This window comes from Pagrus pagrus, assembly GCF_965226575.1.
Source record: "Pagrus pagrus genome assembly, chromosome: 21".
Lineage (NCBI taxonomy): Eukaryota > Metazoa > Chordata > Actinopteri > Spariformes > Sparidae > Pagrus > Pagrus pagrus.
This window is the reverse complement of record NC_140208.1, coordinates 13,306,976-13,333,838: the sequence shown is the minus strand read 5'-3', so window position 1 is coordinate 13,333,838 and position 26,863 is coordinate 13,306,976. Positions and strand designations below refer to the sequence as shown.

At 41.0% G+C, this 26,863-nt stretch overlaps 3 protein-coding genes across 5 annotated transcripts; 1 reads left to right on the top strand and 2 right to left on the bottom strand.

Moving 5' to 3' along the window:
* Positions 1 to 4,851: 4,851 nt before the first annotated feature.
* On the bottom strand, positions 4,852 to 10,608 carry kcnh6b (potassium voltage-gated channel, subfamily H (eag-related), member 6b; the record flags this gene model as incomplete). The annotated part of the gene is made up of 11 exons (XM_084342145.1): positions 4,852 to 5,148; positions 5,562 to 5,766; positions 5,988 to 6,168; positions 6,287 to 6,553; positions 6,665 to 6,773; positions 6,964 to 7,157; positions 7,266 to 7,518; positions 7,654 to 7,853; positions 8,314 to 8,707; positions 8,893 to 9,318; positions 10,465 to 10,608. 11 exons carry the CDS (start codon positions 10,606 to 10,608, stop codon positions 4,852 to 4,854), a joined length of 2,670 nt encoding a protein of 889 aa, XP_084198271.1.
* Positions 10,609 to 12,791: 2,183 nt separating this feature from the next.
* Positions 12,792 to 15,402, bottom strand: taco1 (translational activator of mitochondrially encoded cytochrome c oxidase I). Its single transcript, XM_084341830.1, has 6 exons — positions 15,328 to 15,402; positions 14,954 to 15,224; positions 14,753 to 14,859; positions 14,473 to 14,600; positions 13,668 to 13,830; positions 12,792 to 13,379 (listed from the first exon to the last, which is right to left on the bottom strand). Exons 2-6 carry the CDS (start codon positions 15,219 to 15,221, stop codon positions 13,170 to 13,172), a joined length of 876 nt encoding a protein of 291 aa, XP_084197956.1. The 5' UTR covers positions 15,222 to 15,224; positions 15,328 to 15,402; the 3' UTR covers positions 12,792 to 13,169.
* A 1,592-nt stretch (positions 15,403 to 16,994) lies between these two features.
* On the top strand, positions 16,995 to 26,650 carry pth3r (parathyroid hormone 3 receptor). Of its 3 annotated transcripts, none has more exons than XM_084341475.1 (13): positions 16,995 to 17,350; positions 20,668 to 20,773; positions 22,062 to 22,172; positions 22,305 to 22,429; positions 22,715 to 22,806; positions 22,993 to 23,146; positions 23,717 to 23,870; positions 23,953 to 24,013; positions 24,096 to 24,162; positions 24,243 to 24,337; positions 24,418 to 24,559; positions 24,953 to 24,994; positions 25,080 to 26,650. In XM_084341475.1, the coding sequence occupies exons 1-13, from the start codon at positions 17,285 to 17,287 to the stop codon at positions 25,557 to 25,559; spliced, it is 1,695 nt and encodes a 564-aa protein (XP_084197601.1). In that variant the 5' UTR covers positions 16,995 to 17,284; the 3' UTR covers positions 25,560 to 26,650. The 3 variants fall into 3 exon arrangements, with proteins under 3 accessions (XP_084197601.1, XP_084197602.1, XP_084197600.1); XM_084341476.1 differs by having other exon boundaries at positions 22,712 to 22,806; positions 25,086 to 26,650; XM_084341474.1 differs by having other exon boundaries at positions 22,712 to 22,806.
* Positions 26,651 to 26,863: the final 213 nt, after the last annotated feature.

Below are 26,863 nucleotides of genomic sequence, written 5' to 3'. Positions count from 1 at the left end.
ACAATATGGTGAAATATAGCCTGAAAGAAAGACAGAACACAATCCCAGTGGCAGCTGTCACAGTCCAAATAATGCCAGCTATCATGACCCTGGGAGTCAGACTCTTCCTCTTGTGGTAGGTGATTGGATGAACCACAGCCAGGTAACAGTCAAGACAGATAGAAGCCATCAGGAGAGGTCTCCCACATGTGTTCAAGGCATAAACAAGGTTCCAGATCGCTTCAAACCTCCAACTATGCCAGATTAAATGATTTAAAAGTCCAGGTGGGATGAAGGCCAAGAAGACAACATCCATGATGGCGAGGTTCAGTATGAAGAAGTTGTTTGGTGTGAAGGGAGTTCCCCTCCTGTGTGTCTTGAACATGTCCCAGAGGATGGCAACAGAAGCAGGAAGACCAAAAGCAAAGCACAGCATTGTACAAACTGCCCAAGTATATATGAACCCTGGAAAGTTGTCACACACCTGAAAATCAAATTTTTCCCAGACAAATCCAGATTGAGCAGAGCTGTTGGACAGACTCTTGGAACGAGGATGAATCTCCAGCAACATTATTGAGCAGAGTGGTCCAAGGATAGAAGATCTGAGGGACAGACGACTTTAGAGCATTAAATAAATACATTCACAAACACACGTGCCGACATGCAACAAGCAGGAATGCAAATTTTTCAAAACTTGTCAATCAACGCTGTATGAATTTGTTCAGTTTATCTGTTTTAAATTAACTCCACACTGGTTTAAACATACCTTTTTATGAGGGTTTGTTGTGCTGCTGTGTCTTGTTGCCGTGATGAAAGTGTGAAACATCTGTGGGAGCTGCTGCAAGTGTTTTGTGTATACAAATCAATCAAATTTGTGACCTGGTGTCAGTTCTGCTTTTGTAAATGATGTATTTATGGAAAAGAGTACACCTGCAGAGCAGAGTTTGACATGAGTCCAAAGTGAGACAGAAAGACATAAATCTCAAAACCAAAAAGGTCATTGGTGTGACTGGAGCACGGAGATGTTATGTAAGAGCTTAATTACATACTGTAGGACAGCGAGCAAGTTCAAAATGAGGTCCCGTGTGGATTTATGTTGTCAATTCTCAGGCTACACACCAATCAGCCACAACAATAAAACCTCTGACAGGTGAATTACATTGATCATCTTGTGCAATGTTCTGCTGCGAAACCAGGGGTCCTTGCATTAATGTGGGCACCACTTGACACAATTGACCACCCCAAACACCTTTGCAGACCAAGTACATCCCCTCATGGCTACAGGACTCCCAGGTGACATTTGTCCCCCCAGCCATGACCATGCACCCTGCGACATGGCAAAAATTGCTCAGGATTGGTCCTGGGAACGCAAACCACCACGCAACCCACAGGACTCAAAGGTCCTGCCACCAATTACCTGGTGCCTTTGTCCATGCCTCACCGGATCAACAGCAAGTTTGATCTACTGTGAGGCCTCCATGGATTGAAATTGCCTGGGACATTCCATAGATGCTTGATCGGACTGGGACCTGGGACATTTGGCCACCAGGTCTTTGTCACGTGCCATAAAGGAGGGGTTGAACTCATCAGGATTACCCAAACGATCAATGTGAACTCAATAAATCATCCCAAGAGGCACATGAATGTGTGCCAAATGTAATGGCAATCCATCCAGTAGTTGTTAAGACATTTTCTTAAAACCATAAATGTCAACCTCATGGTGTTGCTTGAGGAAAAGTCAGGTGATTATTATGAAGTCTTCAGGATTCATCCTTTGTGGACTATAGGTGTTCATAATGTTGTGCCATTACATTTAGTTGATGTTAAGATATCATACAAAATAAGTTATGGGTGGATAAGTCCTGACCTACTGTTGGCAATACAGGAATAGTCAAGGGGTCACCGAAGTCATATAAATTCATCCTCTAGAGACTGCATATCTGTACTGTTTCTCAGCTTTCAATCCAGTAGTTGCCAAGGCAGTTTACTAAAAGCCAAAAATGTCAACTTGCTGTTGGCACTGGAGTCAACGTCAAGGGATCAGCACTGTTTAAGGGATTTATCCTCTGGGGGACCATGAATGGCTGTACAGAATGCACAGCCATCCATCCTGACAGGAAGCCAAGTAACAGGCCAAGGAGCAACTAAAAGCAACATCGAGTCAACAGCAAGTGTAGAGCTAGTCTCTTAAGTAGAGAGAGTGGCAAAGCTTACCACCTCCACTAATTCTTAGAGGGATTCCTTAAGTTATTATCATATACCAAGATAATTATGTCCAAAAACAGTGTCACATGAACAACACTGTAGTATTTTGTCCCCTACTAATTTCATGTTTCACCTGCTCTTGCTTTAATGTTTTTATGTCTTCTTGAATAAGAAAACATGGTGAAAAATATTCTCTATCAGGTCTATTAGGTCTGTTAGGTAACATTATTTTCTTCCTGTTTAAATAAGATAAATCAATTCAAATCAAACCTCCTGCCCTCCGCTCTGTCTAGCGGAGGACCACCAGGCTCTAATCTGGGACATCTCCCAGTTACCGCGGGGCATTGAGGACCCTATACTACCCTATACTGGGAGCGATCAATAAAATCCAGCTGGCCTCCATCCAGCCCAACTGGCTCTCTGTCCGCTACAACAACTGGCTTGAAATACTCTGAGCAGTCATGAAACAATAAAACAAACTAGAAACATTCTCAGTTGGATTTACAAGCTGACACTGAAGGCAGTTCTTTGTTCAAGAAGGACTAAGGAAGATTTAGTTCAAGCTCATATCAGGTTCATGTTGATACAGATGATGTGCATAAAGCCCTTTCAACTAGGTGGGAACTAGAGTACATTACTGCTTGATTTTATAATAAAACACCAAGACGTCCTGTATCAGAAACCTCAAACAAGTCTCATGGAACCAAAATACTGTTAGATATGTTGTCATTTATGGACAACGAACCAAGGTTCAACTGTCTTTAAGCTTTCAGCATGTTGCCTCATGGATTCATTTTTCTATAAGCTTCATGGTGCATTATATGTGTAGTTTTACCCATTACGTCATCCTTAACTATGACTTTTTCTGATGCAGCAAAAATACAGTTAAGCCATTTTAGAAAGTTGACTGAATGTGATTTAGTGTCCATGATTTCAATTTCAGTTTGTTTTTTTAAAATATATTTATAACGTTTTACAACGTTTTATTTACAACGTATAATGTTATGAAAAGCATCTTTGTTGAGATACATTAATTGTATGTGGTAACAGTTAACAAGTATTAATTGATCATAATACAACATGTTTTTGGAGCATCAGTCATTTTTGGTAATATCAACATTAATTTTTTTCGTACAGAAATAAACCATCCATGACAGGTTTAACAATTATACAGAAGTTTTACATTTAGACAACAGCGACATGACTCACCAATACATTGATAAGAAACTATAGCACAGATTTACAGTTAGAAATGATAGGTTGAGAAGGTATAGTCTCCAAGTGTAATACTGAGAAAACGGTGCCTGAATCACAAAGCTTAACACGATAGAGAATCTTACATTTTTGTCAAACAGCCTGTTGTGATGTTAGGATTATGATGGGATGTGGGAGTGAAGTTATTTCTTACCTGTTGCAGGTGTCAGCATGGGTTTAGGATGTGTGATTGTTGTTGCTGTCTATAAGTTTAAAAAAAACAACAAGAAAAACAATGGAGTGGCAGCTATATCGGCTAATAATTAAGTAGAAGATGCAATACACAAATGCCAGAGATATGTTTGCTGGAATTTAGCCATTACACAGTTTACGCACCAGAGAGCACTGACAAAATTATTATGATTATTATTATTATCAATGAATTGTCCCTTAAAAATGTCTTGGTCACCTTTCTTTAATAAACAAATTCAATGGATCCGTGCGATGGGATGCGTTTTTGTTTTTTAAAAGAAATTAACATCAGCCCATATAGTGAGATCAGAATGCTTTTAAAGAAGAGTTTGAAATTGTGGAAAACACGTATTTGCTTTTTCTTTGCTGAGAACTAGATAGGAAAATGTATATATTTGTAATGCCTGTATGCTATGAAGCTACAACCAGCATTCAGTTAGCAGAGCTTAACTTAGCATAAAGACTGGAACAGGAATAACAGTTAACCTGGTTATATGAGGGGTTATGTGGTGGAATATTTCATGGATCGATACTCTTTAGTACTGAACTGTAGCGGTTCTGTAAAGTGGATTATATTTAAATATTTACCTGTTTCCATTCATTGGCCTAAGCTAAACTAAGCTAACCAATTGCTGTCTGTTCTTGAGAGTGGCATCAATCTTCTCATTTAACTCTTGGCAAAAAAAAAAAAAAAAAAGCATATTTAGCAAAATTATGAATTTCCTTCACTCTCACATAATAGCATTAATGGCCTCACAAATCCAGCATTGGTCAGGCTCTTGTCTTTGGGTAAAAGCTAGGAAAGTAGCTAGTTAGTAGGCTAGGAAACAATTACTCAGGATTAAATGTGACATGATTGTAATGGCATTCAATATTTAATGACCCGGGATGTAACAAAAAAGATGTATAAAAGGACTCTGAGTTGTCAAGAAAATGTGTTCACTCTTAATCACACACTTTAAGTAAGCAATTGTCCATTAAAAAGTATGATACCTGTGTTGTAATCCCCTCTGATTTAATGTAATCCGGTGTCAATGCTATTACATGGAAATCCTTGTAGTCGGCTGATTTTGAGACACTTTACTCCAAATGTCCAAATGTGTAATGATACCTGAATTGCAGATTAGTCACATGGGTCCGTCAAGAGACTCTTTAAGAAGTAGTGTATTACTACTTTCAAAGTTATGTTGGTTGTCAGGAAAAGTCTTTTACTGAAGGTCTTCAGATGACTGGCAGCACAGGGTCTGAGAGGTGTTTCTGGATGTCAGCCAGCCCTGAGGTGATGTCCAGGTTTCCCGGCAGTGAGGGGTAGCGGAGGCTGCCGCACAGTCTGGGATTCTCCATGAGGGAGGGTTTGACTGAAGGCTGGGGTGGCTGTTGAGCCAACCCTGTTTGGGTCTCGGTTTCAGGGGTGACGGTCATGAACATGGTGTCGTCTGAGGCCACAGTCACATGGATACCACTGGACAGTGACTCCTGGGACTTCTTGGTGAATGTAAGGTCCGTCTGGGTAGAGCTCTGAAGTAAAGAAACATTTAAAGGTTTTAAAAAAAAGCCTAGAAAGAATCTCACTGTTTGCAGTCAACACAGTCATTTCTATAAACAGATAACTGCATATGAACGCAGAATCTGTAGGCAAGGGACAAGATTTTGGTCTCGGAAGTGTTCTGGTTTCTATTTGAGTGAGCTTTGGTTGTATTCAGGTAAATACAGTCCATGTGGAAAGAAAAAGGGCGTAACACATTTGCCGAAATGCAATCTCGGGACCCATTGGCTATCATCTGACAGTTTAGCATTTTATTAACTTTTAACTGGTCGTTGCCCCCAGAGGCAAATTTCTCATCAGACGATAACTGATGGGTTCCAAGATTGGCAACACAGTAACTGGCATCTCTCTACAAGTTTCACTGTCTCACTGGTGTTTTCTATACCTGTGTGGGTGCTCGACTGTCCATCTGTATGGGGGAAACAGGGTACATGCTGTGCAGCACTGGGGTCCCAGTTCCGTACAGGCCCGGTGAGTTGGTAGGGAGGGTGCTAGACGATACAGTGCTGTAAGCAGGAGGTACAGGGGCCATCTGTCGCTGGAGAAGCTGGAGGATTACGTTGATGTCGGCTGTCATGCGAGTCTCCAGTCTGGGGATTCAAGAAACGATGATAATAACAGATGCTATTAAAATAACTTGTGTCAGCAGTGCTTTCCAAGAAACTTCGTTCCAGCCCTCATGAGTAGTCACAAGCATTGGCCTAATTTGTGATACTTGAAAGAGCATCCAGGAGGTCCTAAATATTATGTTCCTCCTCCTCTGCATTGGAAAGAGAAACTAAAAACCAGCTGAAGATAACATTAAATTCACCTGTTGAGCTGTGAATGTAAAGTCTCAAGTCGAGACTCTAGCTCACTGGGCCTTTCTTCTGTGAAAGGTGGTGGACGGTATGAGTTGCGGACAGAGGAAGATCGCCAGGCACGATTGGAAAACTGTTGTGGCTGTCGATCTGGCCAGTATTGATACATTCCTGGGACATTTAAAGAGGAATCTGACGAAAATAAAAAGAGAAGAAAGTGTTGAAAATCCTTAATCCTTAATTTGAGAGGAAATGGGAATATCAAAGAGATTTTGTAGTATCACATCGACAGCAATCAAGATCCAGTTACCTTGATGGCCAACGTCCAACACTGCTTCCCTCCCCACTGAGGTGGCACTTGGGGTCAACAGCTGCACTACAGGCGGGTAGTCCCGTCTGGCATCATCCGGAGGGTAAAGCTCTACTTTGGCACTGTGAGCAAGAGGCTTAGCCAGGTCTTCACTTGACTGGGAACATGGGGATCCGCAGCTACAGTGGTCATCCCAGTGGGCCTGAGGAGGTGAGTGACGATGACGGAAGGACTGGAGGGGGTACGAGTCTTCATGATCAATTCCATCTGTTCACAGGAAGGCATTCAATTACTCTGTTATATCGACCTGATTTAAGGTGTCATATGTAAAAGCCTTGTATGCAAAAGCCTGTTTTACTATGATACCAGACGTCTCACCTGGCCTGATTCGGCAGTCCATGGAATGCATTCTGTGTCTTGGCTTGTGGCGATAACCGCAGTCGTCACCGGAGTCATCAGTTGTTATTATTGGTGGTGCTTGATCAGCCTGATGAACATAGAAAGAACAGGTTCACATACAGGAGATAGGTTATCGTTGGTTGAGCATTTTATGCATGTATTAGACACAGACAGTAGCGTGATGACGGGGAATCACATGCAACAAAGATCTCCAGCCTGACATAAACCATCAAATCGTAAAGATGTAATTCTTTCTCTGTAATGGACTGACAACATACATCTCTCAGGTCAAAAGTTATCTCCAGATTCCTCCAGAAGTTGTCAGCAAAGCTGGGGTAGATATCAAGGATCTCCAGCAGGTCGTCCCTCTGGATGCGGTGCAGATCACAGTAGGTGATGGTGTGGACGTCTGAATTTGACTTCCCTGGCTCGTCATACAGGTGGATGGGTTCTCCAAAGACGTCATTCTTTTCTGCAAGAGGATGAGCATTCTTTTAATTCAAGTAGATCACATGTGTTGAGGTATGTTTTTGGAGTATTTTTGAGACACCACACCAAAATTGTGGTTAGATGGTTTTACCTAATATGGCAACCACCACATCATCTCTGATGACCTGAATAGAACCACGTGAGATGAAGAAGAGAGAGTCCAGGATGTCTCCGTAGTGGATCAGAACATCTCCTGGAGGAGCGTGGACTGTCTTGAACCTCATACCCAATGCACGCAAGCAGGCTTGACTGCCTCCATGGAAAGCCTTGATGTTCTGTAGCAGAGATCTGTTTAAGTGCAAGCAGATGTCAGCCTGCAAAGACTGTGGAAATCCCTTCAACACCTGCAAGACAAAACCATCAGCATATCAGTAGTTGGATACAAAACAGGGGTACTGAAATACCTTGACAACAGTTACAGACTAAGGTAGGACTTTTGATGAAAACAAGTACACTCTATTCTGTCGCTTTTTACTTACAGCGTTCATGTCAATGCCATTTGTGTAGGACCAGGCATGCTGAAAGTACTCCTCCAGCCTTTGGCGAAGGCTACCTGGGATTTGGTGAAATCGGATGAACTCTTTGACTCGCAGCATCTGGGTGTGGTAGCGAGTTGTACCGGTGTAGAGACGCTGGATGATGGCTGACACATTCCCAAATATGCTGGCATACATGAGAGCTGAGACAGAAGAACCAATGAGGACAATGAAATTAAATGAGGCTTTGCTGATTGTGGCATTTGATTTGCAATATTTGTTGCTTTTGGGTTTATGTTCTCTAGATTAAGGGAATGTACAACAAGGAGAAGGAATGGAAGGCAGTCTTAGCTTTTATGGAAGAGCAGGGAATGTTTTTTAAAGTTTTCGTACCCCACTTACTCCATTTAAATATAATTTCAGCCTTTGTGTTGTCTCAAGTGTTGACAAGTCTTACTTTATTACAATATCAAGGTTAAATGTAAAGGTTAAGATCATTATTAATGGCAAATGGGGTTGTACCAGTGCTGGGACTTCATATTAAATTATATTGACATATTGGGTGGAAGGTATTGCAGTTACTTTAGGGAAATATAAGATTGAGATCCACCCGACCATCCCAATAATTTTTTGTACAGTTCCAAACAATATTATTCAACTCACAGCCAATGACCATGACGCAGATGGAAAAGATCTTCTCTGAGTTGGTGTTTGGAGAGACATTACCGAACCCCACGCTCGTCAAACTGCTCAAGGTGAAGTAAAGCGCAGTGACGTACTTGTCTTTGACTGATGGCCCGGAGGAAGTGTCACTGTCGTTGTACGACTTTCCAAGTTGTTCGGCCAGGTTGTCCAGCCAACCAGTCTCAGTATACGGCCTCTCCACAAAGCCAATGGCGTACCAAATGCAGGCAAGCCAATGGGCGATGAGCACAAAGGTGCACATAAGCAAGAAGAGGACAGCAGCCCCATACTCAGAATAGCGGTCCAGCTTTCTTGCTACGCGAACCAATCGCAGCAGCCGAGCTGTTTTCAGCAGACTGGTTAAGGTTGCCATCTTTCCATTAACAACAAGAAAGAGGATGTTAGGAGGGGAAATGAACATTCAATTTACAGAAGCTTTAGAGAACTTTACAGAATCATTTGTGTCACTTGAGGACAGTTTAATTACATGTTATATTATATGTGAACTAGAGTTCTCCTGGATAAATGTAGGTAATATAATTTACAGAGAGTTCTTACCTCATCAGATCCAGATCTGAAAATGAGAAGGTCAAAAGGGATGGCTGCAAACAGATCAATAGGGAACCAGCTTTTGATATAGTGTTTGGCTATCCGGCTCGGCTTTGTGACCACCTCGTCATTGTGGTCCACGTACGTTGTGCGAAGGTTGATGACTATATCCACAATAAACAGCACGTCCACCAAAAGGTCCGCCACATTCAGGGGGTTACATGTGTAGCCACACCTCCTTTGACGTATATCCCCGTGTTCATCCAAGAGGAAGGCAGCTGAATAAGGAGTGAAAACAGCTGTGTAGAGGACCAGGAGGAGAATAATCCAGTCCCAAAATGCCTTGAAGGGGCTGTAGTGAAGCAAGATCCACCATGTTGTGTCTGGCACCTCAAGTTTGTACTCGGGCAGGACATCAGACTCCAAAGAAAGCACCTAAACGTGAAAAATTCATCAGTATGCAGTGAATCTGAATATTGTCTTTGAAGGTTCTTTCATTATGTGTCATCCTGACTTACTGTTTAGCGTCATTTTAATACATTTGTATGAATACTTTTGCATTAGTCAATCATAAAACTGCAGCTCTTCTCCTTTTACACAAAGCACATTAATCATTGCTATTGCAAATTAAATAAAATATTCCTTGAAACAAAACTCTTTCTCTCTGAACTAATACTAACCAACAGACCTTTCTAGAGGACACACTCTTTCGACGAACACTTTTGCGGAGGCTTCGTGCTCTGGTATTGCGACCACGTAGGTCCGACAAATCCTTGACCATCCTGTCATTGGCAATGCTCAGCTGAGGCAAGACTTGGATAAAGATTACATCCAGACGGTACAATTACTTCCAGATATTTCAAAAATTGCGAGGGGGAAGCCAAAACAATAGTGTCCTGTAATCAAAAATGTCCAAGAGCTGACTGAGTGCAGGATGCTGGTGGGCTGGAGGGCTGTACTGATGAGTTGGGCGTCACAGTCACATAACTGAGTTCATGTGCTGCCACAGTCCTCGTGTTCTCTTTAGCCCAATTTCAAATTAATATTCACTGGCCGGACAGATCTCATTGACCTTGCAGACAGATAGATCCATCAGGTAGATAGATAAATAGTTAGATAGATATATAGACAGCAATCAACAAGTGACCCTGTGCAGCAAGGTCACGGGTCGTTGCAAACACTTGCATTTGTTTCACATTCACCACACACCACTACACAGAGGCACTGATGCAGAATACCGAGCCCCAGGGCTCCTGCAGTAACAGCAGTAGGTCTGAATTGAACTGTAGCTTCACACCCAGAAGAAAAACATCAAGCCACCAAACCACCTACTGATTTTTCCACTAGCAGGTTAATTAACAGCAGTCTATCTGGGAGCCTCTTCATTTCTTAGAAATCAGCAATGACTAATGAGTGCTCTTTAATGGCGGACTGGACCTGGCAAGCAGTGAATGCATAATCAGGCATTACAGTCAGAGGCTTTTTACTTAAAATTTGGTTGCAAATGGCTAAGTTCATTCATTTAGATCTCTTAAATAGGACTTCCTCGCTCTCAGTCATGTGAGGTTCTCGACCCCGTACCTGCGTGACCTTCTCTGTGACGTTCTGAGAGCGGTCCTTCACCTTGGAGGGGCTGAGCAGCTCCATCCTCGGAGTTGGAGGTGAGCAGCATTCGGGGCCCCTGCCGGCTGGTCCGCCACTCTTAATAAGGTCCGAGTCAGACATGGAGCTCTGCTTGCCTACAGGTGATCAGAAGAGCATGATTGGATTCATATTTAGGCCGATGAGAAGCTAAGCAAGTTGTGTTTTTTCCTTGATTTTCTTTGATTTCACCCTTGGGCGAGGGTTAGGGTTAGACATTTGACTTACTGCTGTACCACTATTACTACAATTATGGTATTCAATAGCACAGTTTGCTCCATTACAGTGCTCATGATGTAGTTTTCTTGTTAAACTGGACTTGAACTGTGGATACCTTCAATTGTATTTGTGCCTCAATAATGAATGCAAAAAGGAACCACTCAGTGACGTTTAATATTCTGTTTCACCCGCCTCCCCTTAACAAATTTCTCTCTGCTCTCATTTCCCAGAATGCCAATCTAACTGTGCCCCTCCCAAAAATACTTTGCACTCAAATACTGGACAGTCTCAATATCACAGTGTTACTGCATTGGGAAGGCAGTCTTACAAAAGTCTCTCTGTCCAAAGTGAAAGTAAATAAACACGACATACCTGATTTGAATCCAAAATGTCAGATCCTTCTTGGTCTTGACCTCTAGGCAGCCATGACTCAAACATCCATCCTTCAGTACACTTTTTTGGACTGTTTCCAAAGACATTCACTCTCCTCCTTCATTGTTCACATTTAGGCAAAACAAATGCAATTCTTTCAATCAGACGTCGATGTTGAACTCTCCACTCTGGCACGGGGCAGAGGACTGGCCTGCAGCTCGCATGTTGCCGCGCAACATTCGCCAACACTGGAAACCAATCAATGCCATGCTATAGCTGAGAGGAAGTGACAGCAAGGTCGATGACGTGCATTGATAAACAAAGCAAACGGGCTCCGAGCCATTACACTGGACTTCCACATTAACATCGTATTATCATTTCAACGTTCTTCTATGCAATTTAGTTTAGTGTGGTGGGTTTAAAATATAGCTCAGGCTGTGACATACATGACACTGTGGTGTACCAAACAAAGTTGGCCTACTGAAAGTATAGAAACCGCTCAATATGTTGCATGCATACCGTTAATGTGGAATCATATTGACTGCAATGTTGGCACTACAGTAAAATCAGGGGGTAATGACCCGTGATGACATTAGCTCAACATGTCCTTGAGCTGTAACCTTCAGCCAACTGTATTATTCAATGTTTTTCAAAAACACGTTTGGTTTTTCAAGGTTTTCATTGACACTTTCATTGGCAAAAATGTGTTTTTCTTCTTGTAACTTTACCTGGATTATTTAGCTTCATTCTGCAGAAGTTCAGAGGTCTGTTTTTCACATTAATCTGCTGACGAAGAAGTTTCACCTTAACTTGTGCTCACCTTAAATCTGAGTTTAAGACTAGCATGATCATGGTTCGCAGGAAGTCACGTAACTCATATATTCTATGTGAAGTGAAAACATGAAACCTACAAATACACTGAGAATGGACTTTTCAGTAGGAGTAGGAGGCATCTTATTCAACAGTGAAGGGGAGACAATACAGGTTGAAACGTTTTCTTCATACACTGGTCAATTTTGTTAGTTTGCTTCCATGTCGTCTTTCAGACCAGTAAAAGAAAAACATCCAAAATACACATTTAGGTGTTTTAATTCAGATTTCTGTTCTGAAATGCATCCAAATTAGTGCATATTTATCAAGATAATACCTAATTTGCATATTTAAACATGTCGTACAAAAATGTAATTGTCTAGATGTAGGAAATCAACTGCAGAAGTTTCATGGTTATATCTACTCGTGATTTTTTTTACCCTATTCACCAAAATGTGTGCCATTAAAGGCCAGTGTTTCAAAGCAAGTGTTTTCTCAGAACTTGAGCCAGAAATCTCGATTTCAGGAGCACTTAGATACACCTAACTTTCCAATTTTATTCATATCAATATTCTGAGGGTTTTTACAGAAGTGTTTCTTAATGTTGTTCTCCAAAAATGGAGAAAGTAGATTTTTTTATGGCTGATAGTATTTTCTGGATTGACGAAAAGAAATAATTTGCAATTTTCAATTGCAGAAAACTTGCAACATAAAAATATCTTAATTGTCTTGACCGAAGTAATCAACTGGGGAGGTTTCATGGAGACATCAGTAGTTTAATTTGTATCCTCTTCACCTGGAGTGTCATCTCCTAAACTTTTGAATTAAAGGAGAAGTTGCATATTCACAGATTCTTATAGAAGATAAACAGTGGATATAACTTTAATATCTTTTTAAGAGGTAACTGAACTTTTCTGTGGAAATCCATATCAGACAATTTATTTTTCATACTTTCCACAGCCTTTGTGTTTCCACAGCATTTGCCAACATAGAAATACGGATGGGTAAACTGGACAGTGGTGGTAGAGGTTCCCATTGATGGCTTCTATATGCTTGAGGCCAGCTGTTAATGAACCTCTGGCAAGTGAAGTCTCTCAGTAGAATATATTTAAGAAAAGGACCACACTCATATTTCCACATTGATAATGACGAGCAGTAAGCAGTACAGTGCATCTGTTGACAAATCCTTCCTCTGCAAAATCAGACACTCCACATGTGAGATATTCAGTGTCCAGGCAGCGTGCTCAGCTGTCCGCCTGAATGTTGTCCCACACTCGGACTACATCTGGGCAGTCGCTGAGCGCTTCTATGAGCGTTGAAGCAGCATTCAGATGATCCTCATCAAGAGATAAGAGGGTGCGGGGAACAAACTCCAACCCGGCGGACGTAATCGGCATTCCCTGCTGCTCCAATGAGACTCGCACCTTTCCCATGTCCATCATGTCACAAATAAACTGAGGAGAGAGAAACAGATCAAAATGTTAGTTCAACTGTGGTTGGGATGCAACTTAATATTCATTGTAGTCATTAAATACATTTTTCATAAAACGTTTAGTGTATAAAAAAGTACGGAAAAAAACAAAACATTGTGGTCAAACTCAAATAAGTTTCTCTGCCAGTCTGTGCGAAGATTTTTATCCAAGTCTCACCACCGGGATGGTCCAACACCGGCCTCATTCCCATCACTTGCTGTCGTTAATTGTATCCCTAATATACACACAAGATGCCTCTCCATGTCTGACCTTTAGGAGGGGCTGCTCCTCCTCATCCTCAGTCTCTTGGACGTCTTCAGCTCCCACCTCAATGGCCAGCTCCAGAGCTCGCTCTGTCGAGACGTTCTGCCCCGGCACCACCACCGTCCCCCTCTTTTCAAAGTTGTGCCGCGCTCCATCTGACAGCATCCCTCTGTGGACGACACACCTCAGTTAAACAAAATACCATAACATTTAACCATATGGGTGATCATAAACCAGTTATGGGTTTTTGTTTTCATTAGGTTTTTTATTTTAGTTTTTATTTTTGTTGTTTTTTGCCAAGAGACAGACAACACTTTGTGCACTTTCCTCTGTGACACAGTATTATGATTTTTTTTTTTAATTAATAAAAGCATAAAATGAGGCTGTTAGATCCTGTAGATGGTGTGTCATTAAGATTACAGCCCAGATTATTCAGTTAATGCATCTGGATAGGAGATACAGACTTCAATAGTGCTTACTAAGAATGATGTAGTATGTTGCGTGTTGTTGTTTTTTTTTATGCCTGCTGTATTTTAGCTGTCTGTTGTCCTATTTTTCTTTGCATCTGTGCCAGCAGCTTCTTATCCAAGACAAAGTTGTTTGTACAGGGACATCTAGTGGCTACTGCAGTTTGTATGCCAGCTACTGCACCAACCTCCATTACCAATACTCTAACATTACCATGCATTCTTCCCCTATATCGCCCTGGATATCTGATCCGTGCACAGTGATACCGCTGCATTTACTGATGTACATTAGGATTTCGGCTATACAGTCACAGCAGAGTCAAGTAATAGGAAGCCGGACTGACCCATTCTTGGTAAGCAGGCGTTTGATATCCTGCTGGCTGCGTGAGTGGTTTTCAGTCAGGGCCTCGATGAGCAGCAGACACCCACCAGGCCCCCGAGCTTCAAAAATGTGCTGGGACGCTGGTTTGCCCTTTGGAGAAAAGACATGGATGAGTGACTGAGAGAATCTATGCCGAGGAGTTCAGATGTCTTTTGCTGGCGCTGAGCTTCTTAAGACACCTTTTGTTGTTTTTTTAAATTAATTTTCACCCATTCATGAGACAGTATGTGTTGTCAACGTACCGCAGCCTTTATTGCAGTCTCTATGGATGCTTTGGGCATGTTCTTGCTTCTGCACTGCTCCAGTATCTGAGCTAAGTTTATGTTCATGTCTGGGTTAGGTCCACCCTCTGCAGAAGAAGGCAAAAGTTAAGTAAATCAATAATAACAACAAAAAAAACAAAACATGAGTTTCTTTACTTTGAGCAAGTTGTTTAATCTCACCTCTCACCGCTATCCTTATCATCATAGTAAGCTTCATGAACACCCTGCTCCTCGCCTCATCTTTAGGTCCCTTGATGTTCTTCACCTTTGACCACTTGTTGTGTCCTGCACACGAGGCGGCGCTCAGCTGCAGCGCCCTGACAGGACAGCTGCTCCGCGGCGGCAGGACGGACTCTACCGGGGCTGGGAACCTGCCTGAGGTCGTGGCCAGAGTCCCGGGGCGCAGGGTCCAGAGCCGGAGAGCCCTCAACACCGCCGCCCCCGCCATGCCCTTCACACACACACACACACGCAGGTGAGACCTTTAACTCTATCAAACAATCATTTTTTTTTATCGATAAATATGTTAAATATCATAATGTTTGCTAACTCACAATTTGACAGGTCAGGAGAGCACGCAGCTTCTGCCGTCCTTGTTGTGAACCCGGCACTTCCTGGTTGTGATGACGTCAGGAATCGCCCTTTCAAAATAAAAGATCCATTAAGTAACGGTCTACTGTTTAATGTACTTCCAATGTATTGAAAACCTAAGATAAGCCTATGTGGCATTATGTATTCTTAAATTGTATAATTTTTAACCATTTTGTTACAATTACATTACTACAGAGCACGTTTTTAAGAAATCTCTGTTTTAAATACATATTTTTTGTTTGATCACTTATTAAACTTATTCACGTATTCTTACTTTTATTATTAAGTGAATTTGTCCTATATTATTTTATTTGAGTCAAGTAATTGGTCTACATATCAATTTCCATAGGTGTTTGTAAATTATGAGTTTATTTTAACCTGCAAAAAAAATAATTTTACTCAAAACATTTATTAATAATAATAATAATAATAATAATAATAATAATAATAATATGTTGTTGTCGTATTTCTACTTTGTCTGTATAATGTTATTTGAAATTATTATTATTATACTTTGTCATTCTAAGTTTCTATAGTCATAAGGTATTATTCTGTGTTTTGTATGTGCTGTGACTAAATAAAAATATACTAGTCATTTTATAACTGTATATTTATTCTCATGCATGTCTTGCCATAATGCCTTCCACCTTCAAGTTGTACTGAATGAGAATAAAATATGCAATAAATCCTGAATCATGGGAACCTGAAATCTCCTCGAGGACCCCTGGGTGTTTCTGGTTGCAACTGGGAACCACAGCAGGATATAAGCACACAAGTAGAACAGCTGGTCCCAAAAACAACAGCCACACAAGCCACAATATTGTACATTTATTTTGAAATTATGAGTGTACAATCTTTATTATGTAATCATTATATTTCAGTATGTTAATAATGTATTTTCTATAACTTTGTGATATCTATCCGAGTTTTCAAATAAGCCCTCTGAGTTTTCTGCCTCTTCCTGCACTGTATATCATTTTCTGTGCTTGTTATTTGTGGGGTTTTTTATTGTGCAAAATTAAACCTAAATCTAAAATCTAAATCATCTTTCCCACAACATTTGTATGTGAATTGCATTGTATTTGTGACGTCTGCTAGTGTTAGTTAAGTTAGTAGCGCAATAGAGATCACAAGTTCCATCTAATTGGCACAAACAGCGGCCAGTGCGAGTCTGGTTTGTATCAGTGTCCTCAAAATTTGCCCCAGCGTGGGAACTGGAAATGAAATGTTGGTCTCTTGCCACGTCTATTAAATTATACTGCTTCTATTTATGATGATGGAATAAAAATAATAATAGGCTTATGACCCAGTCTCTTGTCCCAGATTCAAATAACAGGAACACGCTGTATGTACTGAATCCCTGAACTATACCTGTGTGTGATCAATGTAAGCATGATTATAGAAAGGATGGTCAAAGCTACTCTTTGTCTGTCAGACACACAAAGAGGATGACTACACCAGAGGAGCACAAAGAGTTAAGTGAGAGGGAAGCCACAGCCAATCAAGGCCGACCATCTCTGATAGACAACAGTCCAAAGAACTGTAAAAGGAGGTTTCTTCTACAGTGCTCCTCTCTCTCTCTCTCTCTCTCTCTCTCCCTCTCTCTCGCCCCCTCAGAAACCTCCTCAGACTGACTGCTACATGGTCCCTCAAGTCTGATCAGTGATGTCCACTGAGCCTCGAGGAGAAGCCAGGAGACCAGAAGACATTTTCAAAAGCGATGTCAAAAGAGCCCAAAGCTCGAGAGGATCCCACAAGAATCACTTTAAAACACAAGGAGCACTGATGGGACACCAGAGACGAAAAGTCCTTGACTTTGGGTGGACACTTTTGAGTTCCTTCAGTGCAACCTGAGGAGGACGAGATGATCTGATGTTAATTAATTAAATGCCCTGTTAGGTCGACAATTAAGAAGCCGTCATGTTTTCTGCACAGGGAGCTGCTGCCTTCGCTCTTTTCCACAGTGTCATAGTAGTGACTGCACTGGTAAGTGTACTCCATTTGGTATTTAGGTGATCGAGTTATAGATTACTTTATTGATTGAAAGGGTTACATATGTTGTTTTCCGTCCATAGATTAGTTTATCTTTAACATTTTCCACACTCTAGACAAGACTGTTTCTTTTTGCTTTGCTTTTACTTAAACATTTTTTATCCTTGTTTTATTTATGTGAAATCACCAACTTAAATGTCATGAACACAGCTGAAAGTAATGAACACAGCTGTCCTTTAGTCCAGTGTCAACTTTTCAAAGGATGATTTTCATGTTCTAAATTTAAACTTTTCACACAGCAGCATCATATCTCACACTATATTATGACACTGAGTCAGAAATAACACTCCCATACTGCTGCAGTTTGGGCACAAAAACCTCACGCGTCTGTGACTCTCTTTGATCTTTCGAATTTTGGACATAGATTTATCTCCAGCTTTGGATACGTGCCAGCCATTCACCAGCAAGACCGACCATAGATGTGTAACTGTCTTCTTCTTTTTAAATGAGGTGACGTGAAATAACTTTTTTTTTGTTAGCAGTGTTTTTAAATTTATGAGTATTTATATCTTTTTTATAGTTTATTTCCTAATGTAAAACAAAGTGAAATCTTTCCCTTATTAATACTGTAAATATTACCTTTCTGAGTTTTAATTTATTTTCCAAAACTACATAGTGCCCCTTTAATCAAACTTTAGTTAAAGGGGTACTATGTAGTTTTGATGGTTATTATAAAGTTATTTTTTATTAGGGGCACTTAAGAGAAATCACCCAGACTGAGACAAAGACCTGTAAAAATCAAAATCCTAAACTACAAGATCGACAGCAGTGAAACCAAAACAGGAACCCCCGACCTCCTGCACCAGACGTCACCCGGGGTCTGCTTTACCTCACAAACCTCCATCAGCTCTGTCCACTTTAACCTTTCACCCACTGAAGCTCTCGCTGACCGCCTCCATCTCTTCATCTTCCCCGTGTCGATCCTGACTGTCGACCTCAGGCAGACTTACAACCTCCTGCTCAGTCAGCCTGAAAATCACTTTACGTGAAGCAGCGGCCTGAGAGGGTAAATTCAATTATGACACAAAGGCGAGGAGATGTCAAAGCCTAATTGTTTTGCTAACACTCCCTGTCGGTCAGCAGAAAACCCTCCTGTACAAAGACAAGTGAATGATCTCTCTGTATTGACGTGCATGCATTGAATTATGCCGCATGTCAAAGTACTGTATTTGTCTTTGAGGCTGTTGAGACACAGGTGGAGGACTTTGTTTGACATGAAACTTAATTATCTAAATGTGATCGTCAATAATCAACATGTGTTTAAATGGGATTTTTGGACAGAGAGTGCGTAAACAGTCCACTACGACAACAACAAGTGGTTGGAGGGGCTCAATAGGTCTATATTGACTTTGGCTGAGAGTCTCCTCGCAAAACAAATCAGCGTAGGGAATGATAGCTGTTCAGCACTCTGAGTGCTATAATACTGAAACACTGTTCACCCAGTGGCCGTTTATTTTAATGGCTGATGCCAAGAATGTTAGTTATCACATATCCATCAACATGGATCATTCCAGTTGGACTTTAGTCTGTTTAACAATAATGAGAAGTTTTCTTTAGCCTGCCAGGAAGACGGCTGTGAGAAGAACTCAGATCCTTTACTGAAGCAAAGTACCAACACAACCATTAGGCAGTGACCAAAATGTATGCACCCTCTCCATCCGCTAGTAGCAGTTGAATATGTTAGTCTCCTCTGTCTGACTCATTGATCCTTTATCTGGCTGAGGTTTGCGCAAGTTTGAATCTACGGCTCAAACAATGGATCTAAAATATCAGTATCCTAACTGTGCCGTGTATTGATAAATCTATGGTGCTGAAGCAGTGGACAGACACTTTTTTTCTTCAAATCTCCACCTTCTCTCTTCTGTCTGTTCTGTTTTGGATCTTTTATATTCTCTAAATTATATACTATAAATACACAATACTATATGTTATTACCTATACAGTATACTCCATAGTGTCACCTCCATGATCTAATGTCAACATGTATTCATAGAAGAGCGAGTGATACAAAGACAATTGCTGTACAGAAGGAAGTGAACTGGGAAAAATGGAGTTGTAGAAATAGAAATGTCAGGTATATTTAAGAAGTCCTGCATTAATGTCCTTTATATGGATGTGTGTATATTGGCCACTATGACAAGTTATCATAAGATTATTAGACTACTGGTGCAAATGTTTTACTACTTTACTACATCTTTAAATACAGTTTAGTTAAGTAGTTCCTAATCAACAAGTCAGGTCTCTTTCAAAGGATCTCAAGACAAATATGATGGGTTCAGAAATAATTACTAGAAGTTCTGCAACGCAAAAGAGAAATCTCTGAGAAATCGCTCAGTCTGTTGGACAGTCTACCATTTTGATCCATAGTTGGATAATCTCGTCTCTCCTGGACCCAACTTATGCCTCGCTTCTCTTTCTGTGTACCTTCCTGCCTCATCATCTCCCTCGCTGTTCTCGTCTGGCAGTCAGACAGTCCTCATGTGAGTCCTCTAGTTGCTAGTTTTGCTGCTCTGTTGTGAAACGCACCTGGGAACACAAAGCCGCTTGTGTAGAGCTCTCACCAGCGTGGCCGAGGTCCTGAGGGCAAGGCCCCCATGTGGCCGCTGGAAGAAAAGGGGGTTGGCGAGGGATCATCACATACTGCACCTTCACACAAGTATTTCACAACACCTGGAGGCAGCACATCAGATCCTTGGGAGTGTTCGCGGTTGACAGATCGCTCAAGTTGGACGGAGACATCAGAGAAACTTTTATTAGGAAAATGCCTGTGGTCACATTAAAAGATAAACAAGTGTTGGTCTTGAGGTTTTGAGAAATACCAAACATCCCAATAAGACCCCTGCAGATGCATCACAGCCAATTTGTGCTTTGTAAATAAGCTCTTTCTTAAAGGCTCCCCAACGATTTCAGCGTTTTAAACCATTTACTACAAAGCAACTAATAACTATTACAGTGGTGACTAATATTAGATTGATTTAGTGCGCCTGGATTGTTGGCATTGTCAGGAAATCAAGCAGCAGATGTTGTGATTCAGTTTAATGAAACCAAGCTAACAAACAGCTGCCTGGGTGCATCCAGAATGTGAAACAGCATCGCAACTTTGAGATTCTCAGCAAAAAACTACACATTTTCAAGTGAAGAAGCTAAAACTTACAGTACATATGATTTATCCTGTAATAAATCTACACTAATGCATCTTGCTTGCATATTTGTCTTAACAATCTGACATCTCTTTCATCCGCCTGCTACAGATAGACGCTGATGATGTCATCACACGAGATGAGCAGATCTACATGCTGATTGGTGCTCATGCCAAGTGTGAAAGGAGCATCCAGGCGCAAATGGCCCTGTTTAAAGGTTTGTGTGCGTCTCTTTCAGTAAAATCACGGACAGGACAGAGAACAGTTTCACTTAGTTACCCTGTCATCAAAAGGACACAAGGAGACATGTTAGCTGAATGCATAGACGGGTATAATAAACTGCATAAATAGATGTTTCTAAACCTTTCATCACTGAACAGGTTCCATGAGTTCAGTGTATTTTAAGTCCTGACACACGATCTATCTATGAAATCTCATTTTAACCTTCGCTTCAGGTAAAGAGTCAACACGAGGAATATTTGAGTGTGCCAACTTCTATCAAAATAATCAGGGCTCTTCCTATTAGGGAAGTAATGTCCTTTAACAAACATATCCAGCATTAGTATAAAATAACATGAGGTCAGTCAGTGCGCGTCCAAATATATAATCCGAAACGGTATCTATTAAATCAGTTATTTATGTAGGATCAGATACAACACCCATCCAATATCCTGCTGACCATATCTCTGTGATTACAGAGTTAAATTTAGGTGCAGACAATTTTTCATTCAGAGCATTTTTCATTCAGATTATGACGCAGAAGGTGATGATAAGTTGCCTCAATGGGCTATTTAAAGATGAAATGGAGCGCCGGTCTGGAGAGGAGTGCAGATATTACACAAAACACTCTTAGATGCTGTTTGATATATTAGATTATAGTTGGAAAGGAAACTTGTTATGCAGGTTCTATTCTTTTTGAAGCACAACCATTCAAACATGTTATTATGGACTTCAGAGGTCAATAAATTTACTTCGGTGGTGTATTAAAGTACTATTTTGGGGTACTTTCTCGTGATTTTCCATTTTATGCTACAACTCCACTACATTTAAAAGGGGAAATATTGTACTTTTTTACTACATTACAGTTAAGTGACTGCTCCTGGTTACATTTTGGATAGAGAGTTTATCAAAAATGATTCATTATTACAGAATAAACTACATGAGAGAACCTAAAGTGTTAAAATGTGTTCACTTTGACTAGAAATAACATTAAAATGCTGCTTACTCATTAAATGTCAATAAAAATCCAATCTCGTATATGATATAATAATTATGACACTCTAAAAGAGGTCAATGCATGATGTGTACTTCACCTTTTGATACTTAAATCAAGCTAGGTGAAGTTAATTTATATATCTCTAAGTTACAACTCACATTGCCTCAGTCGGCTTTTCAATCTGTACACCCTCCATCCTAAGACACTCAAATAAAGTAATCAATAAGTCTGTAGGAAGCTAAAACCACACCTTCAGATAGCTAACAGATGTTTCCCATCATTTGTGAAGAAGGTGACTGTATCCCGGAGTGGGACGGGATCATCTGCTGGCCACAGAGCCGACCCGGTCAGCTGGTTTCAGTGCTGTGTCCAGAGTACATCTACGACTTCAACCACAGAGGTAAGAGAGCTCAACGGACACAAACATGCAGATATGAAACAGCAGCTTTGCCCTGATGTGTAGTCTCTATACATTTCCATTGTGTCACAGGCTGTTGTGTTAATGTTATCACTCTGTCCTGATGCTCTCCAGGGCAAGCCTACCGCCAGTGTGACGCATCGGGGAGCTGGGAGCAGGTGCCCAGTATCAACCGCACATGGGCCAACTACACCGAGTGCACCACATACTTGACCTCCAACCACAGGAGCCAAGAGGAGGTACGTCTGTTTGTCTACATGTGTACACAGACAGTGTGAGTTCTTGCAATTGGTTGAATGTGTGTGTTTGTGGATGCTTAAGAACCTGGAAAAACATTCAGGCTGCAATCTGTTGATGTGTTTTCTCAGAAGCTTGAAGTGGAATTACTGATATTCTCCATACAATATGGAAAATGTTCACATACTAAAAGTTTCAGTTTTACTTTACTCACTTTCCTGGTGACCAAAGTCTATTGCATCTGCACATATGAACGCTCTAAGTATGCTGTTGTTTTGCTTCAGAAGGTGTTCAAGAGGCTCCATCTCATGTACACTGTCGGCTACTCCATTTCTCTTGCATCACTGATGGTAGCGGTCTCCATCCTCTGCTATTTCAAGTAAGAAAGAGAAAACATCAGTAATATTCAACTGAAAGTGTTTGTAAATATAACATAACAAGAGATTTATAGCCTCCTGAAAGAGGCATAGAGATAATCATCAAATAATTTGATAATTTAAGTATTTTTTTAATTCTAATATCTCAACATATCTCTTTCTTTCTTTCTTACACACACAACATTCAGGCGTCTGCACTGCACACGCAATTACATCCACATTCACCTCTTCACCTCCTTCATATGTCGAGCAGTCAGCATTTTCGTGAAGGATGCAGTGCTCTACACCATATCTGAAGACAGCAATGCTGAGCCTGAGTTCACGGCACTGAGGCCCCATATGGTAAAAAAATACTTTTTTTTAAGTGTTCATTAACCGTTAGTCCATAGTTTAATGTTTTTTTTCTTTGTTTTGACGTCACATCAACAGGAGTTACGTTGCAAAAGTACACCTAATAATCTTAGAGATGATACACTGTATGATATGTTTAAAACAAATAGTTTGAAATACACTTAATTACTTTATTGCCCGGTGTTAGATGAGAAAATTGATACTAGTCTCTGTTAGCTTAGCTTAGCATAAAGACTGGTAACAGTGGGAAACAGCTAGCCTGGCTCTGTTCAAAACAAATCAAATCTGGTGCTGAAATCGAACCAGGCTAGCTGTTTCCACCTGTTTCCAGTCTTTATGCTAAGCTATGCTAACTGGCTGCTGACTTCAAATTCATCTTCCCAACACAAGAAAGCGAATAAGCGTATACTGAACTACTTCTTTAAGGGGAAAAAAAGCCCAGTTTTTTCTGACTATATATTTGATTATCATTATTATTATTTTTTACACAGAGCTAATACATTGTCCAGCATGTTATGGCTGATTCAAATGTCTCCCTTACATGCTGCTTTGTGTCCTCAGGCCGGCTGCAAAGTTGCTGTTACTTTCTTCCTGTATTTCCTGGCGACCAATCATTACTGGATCCTGGTGGAGGGGTTGTACCTACACAGTCTCATCTTCATGGCCTTCCTCTCTGACAAGAACTACCTATGGGCCCTCACCATCATCGGCTGGGGTAAGCTGCACAGGACCAGATCCACTGTTGTCACACATAGAGCCAACGGTGAATTAACAGACTCACAATTTCCCAATCTTAGGTGTTCCAGCTGTGTTTGTGTCCATTTGGGTCAGCGCTAGAGCATCGCTGGCAGACACACAGTGAGTCATGTGATGTGTTCAAATGTCTAATGTTCACACGTATCACAAATTCTCACTTGAACTCTTTTGTCTCTGCTTTCAGATGTTGGGACATCAGTGCAGGAAACCTGAAGTGGATCTATCAAGTCCCCATTCTGGCGGCCATTGTGGTGAGAAAAGTTTACATTTTGATACTAGTAAAGGACGTTTGACACTCGGGTGGCCTCACTGTATTCCTCTGTCCCTGCAGGTGAACTTCCTGCTCTTCGTCAACATAATACGTGTGCTGGCCTCTAAACTGTGGGAAACAAACACCGGTAAATTAGACCCTCGGCAGCAATACAGGTAATTGCTCGAAAAAACTCTAAAATAAACTGAGCTTAACTCTAATAAACTACATTAATGTTTACGCTCTTTATTTGCAGGAAGCTGCTCAAGTCCACATTAGTCCTCATGCCCTTGTTTGGAGTCCACTACATGGTGTTCATGGCTCTTCCCTACACTGAGGTGACCGGGCTGCTGTGGCAGGTGCAAATGCATTACGAGATGTTCTTCAATTCATCCCAGGTCAGAATACGCATTTATCAGCACTTATGTGCAACAACAGTCAACTCAAACTATTGTTATTATTAACTTTGATAATAAAGTTGAAAAAAAGTACAAAATGCAGAAAAAAATGCACATAAATGCAAATTTTAGCAGCATTTACTTAATACCTATTTGACTTTATGGAAGCCCACAGGGGACTTTATTAAAATAATAATGTAAACTTCCAAATTAAAATGCAATTCCACAATAACATTATAGTTTTCCACTTATGTATATGTTATTAGAGTAAAAAAGTCTCTATGCTAAGCTAAGCTAACCATCTGCTGGCCGTTGCTTCATATTTAGTGTACAAACATGAGAGTGTCATTGTGGTGTCATTCTTTTTAACTGAATCTCAATTTAATCTTTCAGGGCTTTTTTGTGGCATTTATCTACTGTTTCTGCAATGGGGAGGTAATAAATCATTTCATTTTTGAAGAGCAAACTCAGATTTACTTTACTGAAACATAACTTCCTGTTTGTCTGCCTCTTTTCTCAGGTGCAGGCGGAGGTGAAGAAGGCATGGTTAAGACGTAACCTCACGCTGGACCTCAAACAGAAGGCTAGGATGACGAGCAGCGGCGGTGGAGGCAGCTGTTACTACGGCGGCATGATGTCACACACCACCACACACAGTGTCAGCTTATCTGCTGCCAATCCCAGAGCTCTTTCCTTCACTGGAGGTGTGGTGGGCTCAGGTGGGGCTGCTGGTGGAGGGCTAGGGGTCAGACAGCCACGCCACACCTCTCTCCACCCACAAACCAGCCTGCCCGGATACGTGCCAGGTGGTACTGAGACCCCCCGACAGGAGCTGGCTGTGCGGAAGTCAGGGGGGACGGAGTCTGGAGTTTTTGCGAGGCATGCCAGAGCCAGCAAAGGAAATCATGACTCCAAAAGTCAGGGAGCATCTGCAGCTCAAACCCCAACAGAAGATCCAGACAGCTCATTATCTCTAAAAGAGCTGGAGACCATCCTGTGATTGTTTGGATAAACGGTCCGATGAGAAAAGATGAGATATTGGACTCACGCAGAGCAATGCAGATGAATCTTGCTTCTCTATATTCATTTGCATTTTGCAAAAACAAGACTGATGACCTTCCAATCTAGACATTTTAAAAAAGTACCCAGACATTGGACAACTACAACTGTGTGAGATTGTTTTAACAACAACAACAACTGAGTTTTGTGGTTTCCTGGTAGTTCGGTGGATGGGATTAAATTACTATGCGGGAATACAAACGCATTTTATTTTCATATTTTAAAATGACACTGAAGGCCTTTAATTTGTATGCTTTGTCATACATCACAAGTGGACCATTTTGGGGGTTTTGTTGTACTGTTATCCCAACTCTCTTAAGTTATAAACAAAATTTCCTGATGGATATTTAAATGTCACTATGTAGTTTTGGGGAATACATTTAAATCAGAAGAGACAGATCTTCATTGACTGATTTTTTTATGTCTAAACTAAATAAACAAACTGACAACACAGTTTCATACTGTTATACTTTGTTTATATGTGGCGGACCCTGCCACCTTTGTTCTGGGGACCTTACTTTCCTCTGAGAACAGCTTGTTCATTCAGTTATGGAAAATTCATTTTTCTGAGTTTGTATTATTACCTCATTATAATATAAATAGCAAAAATCTGAGTTTGAATTTCTTCTCCAAAACTACACGGTGCCCCTTTAATCTGACAGATGTGATTAATTTCTGTCAGTGTACCTGAATTGTATATAAAGTTGTCTATGCTTTCAACTGATGTGAAAAGAATTTTAAACAGATTAACGGAGATGAATTATCTGTGAAGACATGATGCTGTGGAGAAGAGAGAGGACAGACCTGGATGTTTGAACAGGGAGACATTTGTCTGCCTCTTCACATCTTTCCTATGTTGGATTTTCCAGGCCAGACTGGCTGACCCCAGTTCAAACTGCACTTATGTGTGTGTGTGTGTTCCCCACGTGTGTGTGTGTGTGTGTGTGTGTGTGTGTGTGTGTGAGTGAGTGAGTGAGCGGCCGCTGTCTGCGAATCTGCTGTAGCTATCCTTTTTCCAAATATTGACCTCTATACATATCACCTCCACATCACCCCCCCGGGGTTTTAGATGAATATGTTGGTCCAGTTTGTCTGACTCATCTATCTTTTTTAGATAGGTTGGCTAACTGTCCACATTTGATTATTCCTAACAGTCATAGACAGCATGTCTAGACATGCTTGACTTCTCTCTTCACCTCTGTTGTCGACCATGTTGTCAACTTAAACCTATTTATCAGTCTGACA